The sequence below is a fragment of the Stenella coeruleoalba genome (genome assembly GCF_951394435.1).
Source record: "Stenella coeruleoalba genome assembly, chromosome: 2".
NCBI lineage: Eukaryota > Metazoa > Chordata > Mammalia > Artiodactyla > Delphinidae > Stenella > Stenella coeruleoalba.
The window spans coordinates 28,259,916-28,272,486 of NC_137147.1; the positions used below are offsets into that span (position 1 = coordinate 28,259,916).

Here is a 12,571-nt window from a genome sequence, read left to right on the forward strand (position 1 = left end):
TCTTTCCCTGTCTGTAAACCTGGAGCTTCTTCTCCCCTTTCCAACCTCTGGGCCTTGCCTTTCTGACAGCACCAGGTGCCACTTGCCAGGCTGTCATAGAAGCCAGGTTCCCTTACATCCAGCTGAATCCTTGCTGCGCTCAGCCTCTGCCAGCTACCCCCGCATCTTCTCCATCCTCAGGGAGGAAGTAGGGTTCCCCATCCCCACATGGTGAAGCCTCACTCCCTGCCCTTGCCGCCCCTGCAGACGGATCAACGTGGGCTCCCGGTTCCAAGCAGAAATCCCCTCGATGAGGGACCGCGCCCTGGCAGCCGCAGACTCCCACAAGGCCGACTTGGTGTGGCAGCCATGGGAGGACTTAGAGAGCAGCCAGGAGAAGCAGAGGCAAGGTGAGAGGTCATGAGCCAGCAGACAAAGGCTGGCTATTGGGCAGTGGGTGGGCTAGGCTCCGCCCCATGCAGCCCTGCCCAGCCCAGCCCTAAAAGTGCCTTTCTCTCCTCCCTCCCCAGTGGAAGACCTGCTGACAGCTGCCTGCTCCAGCATTTTCCCTGGAGCTGGCACCAACCAGGAGCTGGCCCTGCACTGTCTGCACGAGTCCAGGGGAGACATCCTGGTGAGACACTGCCCCTGGTGGAGGGAGGGCCCCTTGGGGAGGCTGGCAGGGATCTGTGTGCTGTCCAGGAGCCAGGCCTGTCGGCGGGCTGATTTGAGGCAGGCAGGAAGGTCTGACCAAGTTGGGGATGGTAGGGGGTCGGCCTGAGGGAGCCCTGGTTCCAAACTACAGACTTTGCTGTGCAAGGTCCACCCCAGTCTCTGATCCTGGGTAGTGGGTCCCCACCCTCGGACGGGGCTGTCACTGAGGGCCTTCTCTATCTGTGGCTGCCTGCCTTGGGGACCATGTGTTTCCTCTTTTAAGAGGCCCTGAGCGACCCAACCCCCATGCCCTTGCCATCCTGCCAGACCTCTTGCCCCTCCACAGTTAAGAGGGCCAAGAGTGGGTGCCCACCCTACTCAGAGGTCCGAATTTTGCCCACCAAGACCCCAGCCAGGGCCTTGACCTTTTCTTCACTTCCCTTTTAGGAAACGCTGAATAAGCTGCTACTGAAGAAGCCGCTGCGGCTCCACAACCACCCGTTGGCAACTTATCACTACACAGGTGGGCTGGCAGGGTGGGCCTGGGGCCTCGAGGGGTCTCCAGCATCAGTGGGGCTCAGTTCAGTGCTGAGTCACAGCCCAGGGTGGAGCGGGGGTGGGGAGGTGGGGGGCAGATAACCCAAGATCCAGTGTGAGGGGACTGACACCAGAGCTGGGGTGGCTCTCGAGGGGCTTCCTGTGCCCTGCAAGGGAAGGGAGAAGGGCATAAGCAGGTGGGAGTCCATCTGGGTAGAAGAGCCCAGGGTGTGGGTATAAGGGGAGGGGCAGGAGCCCAGGGAGTGCCATCCAAATTGGCATCAGGTGCTGGAACTTAGAGGACCCCTGGAGTGCCATGTCCCATTCTGGGGACTGTGCTTTAAGAGGGACATTGACCAAGTGGCATAATAGCAGTCCCTGGTATCGACCCCTGTCGAGTGGTGCATCCCGTCTGTGCCGGGTATATCACCAAGGGCTCCACATGCATTGTCTCACTGAGTCTGTACCACAGCTGGTGAGGTGGCTTCTATTACTAGTTCCCATTTCACAAGTGGGGAAAGTGAGGCTCAGAGGCTAAGCAACATGGCCAGTAGGTGGCAGAAGCAGGATGTGGAGCCAGCTCTGAATGCCTGCAGAGACAGCGGCTAGATGACCTCACACTTTTCTGCTGGTCAGAATTGCCCCTGCAGTGCTCACAGTCCCACCCCCTCACTACCCTGGCTTCCTCTTTGCCCTGCAGGCTCCGACCAGTGGAAGATGGCTGAGAGGAAGCTGTTCAACAAGGGCATTGCCATCTACAAGAAGGATTTCTTCTTGGTGCAGAAGCTGGTGAGCTGGGGCTCCGTTTTGGGGGCAACAGAGGGGCAGGAGCTGCCTGCATGATTTGGGGGCTCCCTCTGCCAGTGGGGGGGCCCTGCAATTGCTTACCAAGACCTCTTACAAAGCGGTTAGGTCAATGCCACTAAGTAGCTTCAGAGACATTTTTTCTTTTTCTTTCTTTTTTTTTTTTTTTAAATACATTTATTTGTTTATTTTCGGCTGCACTGGGTCTTCGTTGCTGCACGCAGGCTTTTTTTAGTTGCGGCGTGCGGGCTTCTCATTGCGGTGGCCTCTCTTGTTGCGGAACACGAGCTCTACGCGCGTGGGCTTCAGTAGTTGTGGCACATGGACTCAGGAGCTGTGGCTCGCGGGCTCTAGAGCGCAGGCTCAGTAGTTGTGGCACACGGGTTTAGCTGTTCCGCGGCATGTGGGATCTTCCCGGACCAGGGCTTGAACCCATGTCCCCTGCATTGGCAGGCGGATTCTTAACCACTGCGCCACCAGGGAAGTCCCCAGAGACATTTTTTTCTAAACAAAACAAGAATGGAAATGATCAGGCCTTTTCCCCGTTGGTTCTAAGCCCCTTCCCTCACCTTAGGGTAGGGTGGCCATACTCTGAAGTCTCAGTCCAGAGGGGGGCCTGAGTGGGCACCAGACCCAGTGGCACCAAATAAATAGTGACTTGCCTAAGGGAGAACAGGAAGAGAAGGGGGGCTGCAAGCAGAGGTGAGCCATCCTAAGGGGCTGGAATACTTCAAAGGCCACAATTAGTGGGAGGAGAAGTCACCCCGAGATGAGGGGACCGAGAGCTAGCAAGTGACTATAACTGACCTAGGGGGCTTCTGCCCACTTCCTGTCAGGCCCGGGGCTTCCTTCCACTAACTCAGCTGACAGAGTAGTGGAAGCCTGGGCCTAGTTTTCCTAGATTCTCTTGTGTTGCCTCTGTGTTCTTCTGGGAGAGTGATATGCTAATCCAAGGGCTTGCATCTTCCCACCAGCCCTGTCTCACAAAGCCTGGGCTATGGCGAGAGTGAGCTGTGTCGACAGCTGAGGGAAGAGTGCTTCCCAGAATGTGTTCTTTCCTCCTGGGATTGTAGGTTGTACCAGGAACGCCCTGGGGCCTGGACCAAGTGCTGACAGATTCTCCTACAAGGGCCCTGTTGTGAGGACAGTCGTTTGCTGGGCTCCCTGATTGGGCAATATTGCCAGGAAGTACATGCCTTGTGAAGCTCACTGAGGTGCCCCTAATGCCTTAATGAAAAGAGCAGACCATGAGTCAGGCTAACAGATGATCAGAGGGAATTGATAATAAAAGTGTAAACAGGATCTAGTTAATACATTAGTGGGAGATGAGTCATGTCTGCTTCCTGCTCATGCACAGAGGGCCCTCACTGACCCCTTGGGCTCTGTGGACAGGACACCCCAGTTCCCAGTGCAGCCCAGCAGCTGGCTGAGCAGTCTGGGAGTCTGGGGAGATGGGGGAGAGTCAGAGAACACAGGTTGGGGGTAGGGGGGAGGTAGTCCAGAAACCAAACCCAGTGGCCAAATGGATTTGTGAAACAGGAGGGCTAGGATTTCAGAGCTTGGGAGGCCCTTGGGGATCATCTGGTCTCATCCCACTCACTACTTTCACACCAAGAGCCTTGCCTAAGGCCACACAGCCATTTAGTGGTAGAGTTAGAACAAGACTTAGCCTCCTGCTTCCTCTTCAGGCTTTCCAGGGCTTACGTGTTAGTCTCCCCTGAGTTCCTCCCCAACATAGGGCAGTTGACAATTCTCTGTCCTCACTGCTCCCTCAAGAGGAATGAAATTGTTTGCTCCGATTGATGTAGAGAGGCTGTGTTGCCAGGTCTAGTCTGGCTTTGAATGTGGATGGTGCCCAGGCTTTTTCCCCTTTAACTTTTCATTTTGAAAAATCTCAAGCTTACAGAAAAATGGGAAGAATAGTATAATGAACGCCCGTATTACCTCTCAGATTTACCAGTTGTTAACATTTGCCACATTTGCTCTCTCTGTGTCCGTAAATAAACTCACACACAGGTATTCTGTTTTAACCAATCATTAAAAGTTACAGACATCATGACATTTGACCTAAATATTTCCTAAAACAAAGATATTCTCCTACAAAACCAAAGTACCATTATCACACCCAAGAAATTTAAACTGACACAATAATGCTCTCTAATACATGATCCGTATTCAAATTTCCCCAATGGCTCCATGTTGTCCTTTTTAGCTTTTTTAAAAAAAATAGTGCTGAAGTGTTGAATTGGTCAGTGGTTTGTGCAGAGCAGGTGTTGGAGACATGCTTGTATTTCCTGGGTTTATTGGGTTTAGTGTTTGCTAAGGTTAACGGAGGGGCATGCAGGGATAAGAAAGGCTGGAGTGCCCCCAGGCAGGTGAGCTGAACCAGGAACTCTGACCTCAGTTTTGGCTTCATACCAGATCCAAACCAAGACCGTGGCCCAGTGTGTGGAGTTCTACTACACCTACAAGAAGCAGGTGAAGATTGGCCGCAATGGGACGCTAACCTTCGGGGATGTGGATACAAGTGATGAAAAGTCGGCCCAGGAAGAGGTTGAAGTGGATATTAAGGTGACTCCCTTCCCTGCCTCAGCTGCTTAGGCTGAGGTGGGAGCCTGAGGCCAAGCTCTCCAGGACTCCCTGGAGAGCAGAGAGAGGAAGGCAGTGTCCCTGACGGCCCCAGGGAGCTGATGTCCTGGACACTGGCTCTGGACCTTTGGGTTCCCCTCTCTATCTGCCAGTGTCATCGTAATAATATATTGTGTTGATGCAGAACGTTGGGGGAAATTTCCCACAGTATTTGCACCAGCATTGACTTATTGTCCCCTCGTAGCAGACCTCTAACCCTCTTTCCTAAACTTTAGTCATTCTTGTATCACCTTTATGAATTCTGCTGTATCTGCATCCTACCACATGTCACCATTACTATTTTTGTCATGTCCATACACCACTTGTGCTTTTAATATTTTTCTTTAAATCAACCCATTTTTTACTCAAGGGAAGCTTTATGTCACAATCATAAATAGAAAACCGGTGTTGCTGGCCATAGAAGGTACTGGTAAAAATAAATATATATGAAAACCAAACAATGTTATTAAATTCTAGCCAGATACTATTACCTGCCAAGGCTCTGAGATGAGGCCTGACCTCTCCTTGTTAAGTCTAGAACAGTATAAAAGACACATTAATACCAACTCGAGACTTTGTCCTTGACATAATCAGGATTGAAAGAGAAGTGAAAAGAGAACGTTATTCAATTTTGTGAAAAGAGAATGTTATTTAATTCTGTGTCCATGTATCCACCTAATAACATCTTGGGGTCACAAGTCCACACTTGGTGACATGCTGCTCTAAGACAGGGAGTGATTTAGTTCCCACTTGCAGATGGGAAGGGGGTAGAGATACAGAAAACGTTACAAAGATAGCTTAGAATGGAGCTCAAGGCTGCTGCCTGGTTCCACCAGACCACCCTGCCCTAGAATGTGTCTCTTGGACACACCCAAGAGGACAGGTGGCCTGTGGGGAGGGACTGGCATGCTCCCTCCCTGCCCCAGCTCCATCTCAAGTGCTTGGTCTCATCCTGAGGGCTTCCAGGCCTCAAGGCTCTCTCTCATTTTACCGGTGGATTAGCGGTGGGAGAGTATAGAGTCTAGCACAGGAGGCCGCACTGGCCCAGGCCAGGCTAGCAGGACTAGCAGGGCCTAGTGAGCCCCTGGCCGGGTCAGAATCGGTGCATGTGGCTGCATGACTGAGCTGTAGGCTCACTGCCCTGCTCTTGTCCCCCATAGACTTCCCAGAAGTTCCCCAGGGTGCCTCCTCCCAGAAGAGAGTCCCCAAGTGAAGAGAGGCTAGAGCCTAAGAAGGAAGTAAAGGAGGCCAGAAAGGAGGAGGAAGAGATGCCAGAGACCCAGGAGAAGGCGGAGCAGGAAGAGGGGCGAGAGCGAAGCCGGCGGGCAGCGGCTGTCAAAGCCACGCAGACACTACAGGCCAATGAGTCGGTAAGTGTGACCTCCACTGGGGGAGCCCAGGGCCAGGAGGACGGCTGGAGCTGGGCCTAGGGGTGTGGGAGGGAGGGCAGAGCAGGAACATGAAGATGATGATGATCATCATCGTGGCAGGAAAGCACTAGATAGTTTATGCTGTTAACTCATTTTATCCTCATAACTCCATGTAGTAGGTGCTGTCATTATTCCCATTTTACAGAGAAGGAAATTGAGGTCCAAGATAAGACAGCTAGTAGGCAGCCTGACTCCAGAATCCGCTATTAATTTTACACTATACGGCTTCTGTATCTGAGTCACAGAGGAGAAAGGCTTTGTAAAAACCCAGGTGTGTGGGACACTGGGGAAGCGTTCCTGACTTACAGTTCAGACAGGGCTCCCCCTAAGAGAGCCGTGTCCCTGACAAGAATTCTGAAACTGAGCTGAGACAATGGGAATAACAACAACGGCCCCTCACGCATGTTGTCTAAGAAGTGCTTTCCTGTTCATTATCTCATTCATCCCTCGCGATAACCCCATAAAGTGTTAGCCCCCACCTTGCCGATGGAGGAAGCTGTGTTCAGAGTTGCTAAGTGACTTGCCTGAGGTCCCACCCCAGGTCCTCCTAGTGCAGTGTTCTGTCCACCACATCACAGGCCAAGAAGCAAGACATACCAGCCAGAGCTGTTCCTTGTCAGGAAGAAGTCCCCCAAGAGAGAGAGGGCTGGGTAGGGTCTGCTACGGAGCTACTATGAGAGTCTTTGTTTGTTTAATTTGTGTTGTACACTTAAACTTGCAGGAAAACCCTCACAAACTGTAGACACACAGCTGTTTGCTCCCTTCTGAGCCTTGTCTGTGCTCCTCCAAGAGCTGTGCTCCGTGTACACACGCCACTGAGTTCTGCTGAACTTTTATGAATGCTTTCCTGTGTGGTTTGATCCAGTGCACATGTGTGACTCCTAATGGCCACCTGGGGCTCCCCTAACCCGAGGTCCATGGTTCGCATACCCTGAGCAGCACCTCTCCAGGTCTGCACCAGGCGTCCTGTGCTCTCTGGCACCTGCTTGGCGTTTCCCATGGTGGCTCATGTTGTCAGGAGCTAACTGCCTGCATGTCTGTCCCTTCAGACTGTGAGTTCTCTGATGTCAGGGGCTCCTGTCACCTCTCTACCCCGTGTGTAACCTGGCATGTTACACAGATTTGAAGGTCATTTATGGAATGAAGTCATGAATAGACTAAGTGACTGAAAACGTGAACCCACGTCATTAACAGAGACACCAAGACCCCTGTCAGATACATCAGGAAGTCCTTATAGCAGCTAGGGCTGTCCCACGTAATTACGGTACCAGCAGTTTGTGGAAACAGAGCTGTGAGTGCCTTGTCACTGGAAAGATTCAAGAGGATGCTAGCGGACCATTTGGAATGAGTGTATGATCTTTAAAAGCCCTCTGTTCACTGATACTCCATAATTCGGGATCCTCTCTTCCCCAAATCTCTTAGCTCTCCTTTGTTTGACCCTCTCCAGGCCAATGACATCCTCATCCTCCGAAGCCACGAATCCAATGCCCCTGGATCTGCAGGTGGCCAGGCCTCAGAGAAGCCAAGAGAGGGGCCAGGGAAGTCACGTAGGGCACTTCCTTTTTCGGAGAAGAAGAAAAAACCAGAGCCATTTAATAAGAGCCAGAATCAGGAGAACACTTTTCCGTGTAAAAAATGTGGCAGGTAAGAAGGCAGACCCAGTCTCCACTGGGACCTGGTAGGTTGGCTGCGGTTGGGGGAGGGGCAGACGTCGATTCCTGGGGAGAAGTAGGAGGAGTCACAGCTTTCGCCCTGTCTCCTGATTGGCTCAGAGGGTTTCCCCGGTGACGTCCCTTGGCGGCTTTTAGAAGAGGGATGATGGCACTGAATTGGGAGCCCATCGGTCCCCTTGTTGGAGGGTGGGGCTGGACCACGTGGCGCGGAGCAAGCCAGAAGGGCCGGGGAGCCCCCAGAACAGACACACACACACACACACACACACACACACATACACACATACACGCACGCACGCAGGTGCTCTAGCCTGGAGGTCCCAGGGGTGGAGACAGACCTCTTACTGGAGCCCCTCCTTCCCGGCTACAGGGTGTTTTACAAGGTGAAGAGCCGCAGCGCTCACATGAAGAGCCACGCCGAGCAGGAGAAGAAGGCGGCCGCTCTGAGGCAGAAGGAGAAAGAGGCCGCGGCCGCTGCGGCCACTGCGGCCGCCTCCCCCCACCAGCCGGCCCTGAGGGAGGAGAGCAGCGCAGGCGAGAGGGGCTGACGCCCGGGGCTCCGGGCCCTGCTCCAGCCTGAGACGCTCTGCCAGCACTGGAACCTCCGGAGGGAGAGATCACGTGGACTTGTCTCTGCAAAACGGATACAATTAAATAAACGGCTCTTTTACTTATACAGGGCCCAGGAGCAGTGTTAAGGGCTGCAGGATCCAGTTCTCTTGCATTTGGTCTGTCGGAAGTTTCCCTCCTGCTTTCCTGGGACTGGGAGAGTCCCTGCTCGCTGGGGCTGCCCCTGGGGAGGGGCTCCAGCGCTGCCGCCGCTGCCTCTCACATGGACCTCTGCCGCCAAGCCACGAGGTTGCTTCTCTCTCTCTTTGTTTCCCTTGCTCCCTTAGGTCACCATGGAGAGACAAGCACAAGCGCGCCCCCTTGGCAGCATTAATCCCCCGCCCCAGGGGACCTGTACAGGCCCTGCCCCAAGCCCCGGAAAGAGGGACTCCGTGGGAAGGAGTGTGGTGGCCATCTCCGAGAGGGAGCTCAGCCTGGCATCTGTGCTGTCTCCTCTGCGGCAGTGTCCAGGCCATGCTGCTTCAGTGACTATGTCCTCAGAGAGGCCACGTTCTCCGTTGGAGGGAGGCTGCCAGAACAGGTGCAGGGAGAGAGACCAGGACTGGTACCTATCCCTTTGCTGCTCGCTAGCATCCTGCTGGGGCTGGAAAGTTTTCTCAGATGTCTGGGGAAGGAGCCAATGTTCTTTGCAAGCTCTCAGCCTGCTGGAGGGAAGGAAACTGTGCAGAGGAAGGAAGCTGCAGGGCTGCTACAGGGCTAGGCCTGAGGGAGCTTTTGATAAGCCTTGGCTTTTCCTGCTTCCCACCTTTTTGCCAAATACCTTTGGGCCCTGGAGGCTGCTAAGGGAGCTTAGCCTAGGCCCAGCCTGCTCCTCCTTGGTGCAAGTTTCTTGCCTGCCTCTGTCCTGCCCTTGGCAGCTGCCACCTAACCCCACCCCACCTGGTCTAGTGCTGATATCCACAGCTCAGCCCTCAGTCCTGCATGCTGGAGATTTCTGGATCCTTCCCTGGGAGGGGGAGGTCTCCTAGCCAGATGGGACAGGAGCCTTCATTCCTTGACTTGTGTCATTTGGGAGCTATTTATTTATTCTTAATATTTAATTTTTAACATCCTCTCAGGGACCAGGGGATTCCTCCTTTCCAGAGGCCCAAGTGCATTTATCCCAAAACAAGGCACCTTCTTGGCACCACCCTCCCCCCCACATTTCCAAGACCCTAAAGTCCCTCGTTCTGCCAATAGGAATGATAGTAGCACTGAAAGAGGGTGGAAAGGTGGAAGATGTCACAAAGGCACACGGAGACTAGCAGGATCAAGGGAGATCAAAGGCAGTTCTTGTTGCTACCTCCTCTTTGGCTGTACTTTCAAGTAGCTTGAGGGAATTGGCTGGAAGCCAGATTCTGGTTTTGTTTCTGGCTTGAAGAAGCCATATTTGGTGTGGAGTCACTGATGTGGAAGGGCTGGAAGATTCTGGAGGCCCCTTCACTTGCCAGTCCCATAGGAGGGCTGAGTTATTTTTCTGATCTTGCTGTTCAACTTTAGTTGTGTAAAAGAAGTTCTAAGTGAATCCACGTTAGGAAGGAGCCAAAAAGTATTCATTCTGCTACTCTTCTGAGATAGCCTAAAGGCGTCATATTGGTAGCTGGGAGTGGGGAGGGAGTTTTGTTTCTAAACTATGCACTATCAGGTGTGTATTAGCATTCATTTATGCATTAATATGGTTATACATGAGCCCAGCTATGGGAATTAAAATTCTCCCCCCTCCTCAACTTCTGATGGCTACCTAGACCTCTAACTTCCCAGCTAGTTTCTTCCATAGGCTTTTACAAGCTCAACGGCCCAAGACTGCAAAAATCTGGTATACCCTCCAAAAACAGGAGGGTAGCAAATTTAGGCTCTCTTCTAAATCACATATGTAATATGAGTGCCTTCACAGCTTTGCCCCAAAGTGCTACTTAAGTTTCCCGAGGTTTTTTCTATTTAAACCGTATTTAGTTTCAGGCTTCTTTTTTGGACATGTGGTAACAGAAACCTCCTTCGTCTACAGTGATTCTCCTCTTCTAAGCTCACGGAGACCAGACCAGGTGAATATAGGTGGAGAAAATCAAGATGGTACCTCTCTGTATTAACCCCACCCAACACCGTATTTTAGAAGGGTTTATGCTCCAGAATGGATTAGTATCGAGAATGCAGTGTAAAAGGTATAATGTTTAGAGGGCAGATGCAATTGTGGCAAGTGACCTGCCAGTAACGTAGGTGCGCCCATAGAAGCTGGCATAGGTATATCCTTTATGGTGCTTTCTCCCTGTGAACCATTAGGCTACTTTGTTTTTTCTTTTCTCTTATATTCAGAGCTCTTTGCTTTAAGAAGTTAAATGACAAACACCTTCAGCTTTATAATGTCCTCCCCACACCATCTCACATATCCATCTCTCAGCCTCCATCTACACTCAGCTAAGGGCATGAAACTAACCTAGTGCCTGTGTTCTAGACCGTTTCTGAGGTCTCTTACCCACCCACGGAGACAGTGCTGAAGCACTGTCCTCCATGCCTTCAGCAGCCCCCCTCACAACTAAGGTACACACCCATCCCTTCTGCTACCCCACTTCCACCCCTGGCACAGAGGTCGTGTGCTGCTTATGTCTAAAGGGATCCCCTATATTTAACTGCCTCAGTGACCTAACCTCTTCTCATGTGCCAGATGTTAAGATGAAGGAGGAATACAACACATACTCAAGCCTCAGCTATTTAAGTATGTTTTTACTGGGGCTCACTATTCTGGGACGGTATTTATTACCAGACTGGCAAGCCTAACTCCTTAGGTTTATAGGAAGTATGCATATTTTTATAAAACAATTGTATGTCCTCCCCATATTTTTGCTGTGTTAATATTTGCCTCTCACAGTTTGCAGCTGTTTCACCTTTTCATTCGTCTCTCAGTCGAAGGCCTTGTTGGAGGGGACAGAGCACAGGAATAGCCTTGACAGTCTGTAATTATTGTACAAATATTTTAATAGCATATAAATAAGTATATTCCTTTTATTTTGAAAAATATCAGACACTGCCTTTTGTGTGTTTGCTGCCTGTGGCACCCTTTTTTAAAAAGACTGTTACATATTAAAATAGTGTACATATATATAAATATTACCTCTTTTGCTGTACAGTTGTGATAGACCAGACTGAAGATTTTATTTTTTGTGTGCTTTTTATAAAAAAAAATTAACACACTAAAGAAAATCTTGCTGATGTGATTGTAATGTACCTATGTAACTTATTTACTTTTGAATGTTCTTCTGTATCTTTAAACCTTTTATTAAATAAGGTTTTAAAAATTCAGAGTTGAATGCTGTGTCCTTCTGGGGAGATTTTCACTATCTCGGATTGACGTAAATAGGCCTTGGTTTGCTTGCAAGGGATTACTTGACGTTTTTGAACCGTAAGGATTCTGTTTTATCAGCTCACTGTCAGTGATGCCAGGACAAGGGAAATAACACATGTAGCCTGGCTACAAAGGTTACTAAATAGATCTAGATCTTCTTACAAAATCTTAGACAAGAAAAAGTCTCAACTCAGTGTCTCACACAAACACACGGCACACTTCCAACGTTTTAGTTTCATTTGGATGAAATTCGCGGAGGTTGCGGAGTGCGATCAGATGGTATAGGGTATTTACTTATACAGCATTGACTTGAACGAGCGACGTGAGTAGACAATCTTCCTTGACGGACGCATATCATCTTAAATCCACTCCGGTATTATATTATCGTCTTTTAAATACAGTGCTTTGTGAGAAAAAAAAAATCTGTAAAATGTGAAAAAGGAAACGCGCCGTCAGAGAAATTAATGCCCGGAGCCCCTTGCTGGCACCAAGGCAATCGCTCGCCTCTGCGGGCCGCCGAAGCACTCAGGTCGCCAGTCTTCTGGGCCGCCGTTGCCGTGGCTACGCTCGCGCAGGCTCGGCCGCGGGGGCGGGGCGGGGCGAAAGCCGCTTGCCGGCCGGTCCCGCCTTCCACTGCGGCCGTAACGTCTCGGCTGGCTGCGGGTCTGACCAGCCGGAAGTCGCGCTGCGCCATCCCGCCTCCACGTGCAGCAGCTCGGGCGCGCAGTCGCCGTGGCCTGCCTTCGTCTGCGCCGCTTCTAGCCCTGCTTCCGCATCCTACCCGCGCCTCCGCCGCGTGTGTTCTGGGTGCCCGGTTGTCCTCGCAGCTCAGACGGGCACCTGCGCCAGCGAAGGACCATCTCTCGGGCTGGCCCCGCTGCCGCCGCTGCGACCTCGGGATAGTCTCTTCCTCCGGGGGC

General features: G+C 51.6%; 1 protein-coding gene across 7 annotated transcripts in view; it reads left to right on the plus strand.

Annotated features, from left to right (window-relative positions):
* Positions 1-11,563, plus strand: part of MIDEAS (mitotic deacetylase associated SANT domain protein) — a 67,514-nt gene extending 55,951 nt beyond the window's left edge. For all 7 annotated transcript variants that reach the window (XM_079909007.1, XM_079909009.1, XM_079909006.1 and 4 more), the window contains 8 exons: positions 247-389; positions 510-613; positions 1,081-1,156; positions 1,871-1,959; positions 4,396-4,545; positions 5,763-5,972; positions 7,480-7,676; positions 8,076-11,563. In XM_079909007.1, coding sequence (XP_079765133.1) covers positions 247-389; positions 510-613; positions 1,081-1,156; positions 1,871-1,959; positions 4,396-4,545; positions 5,763-5,972; positions 7,480-7,676; positions 8,076-8,253 — 1,147 coding nt within the window. In that variant the 3' untranslated portion in view covers positions 8,254-11,563. The remainder of the gene's footprint in view (positions 1-246; positions 390-509; positions 614-1,080; positions 1,157-1,870; positions 1,960-4,395; positions 4,546-5,762; positions 5,973-7,479; positions 7,677-8,075) is intronic.
* Positions 11,564-12,571: the final 1,008 nt, after the last annotated feature.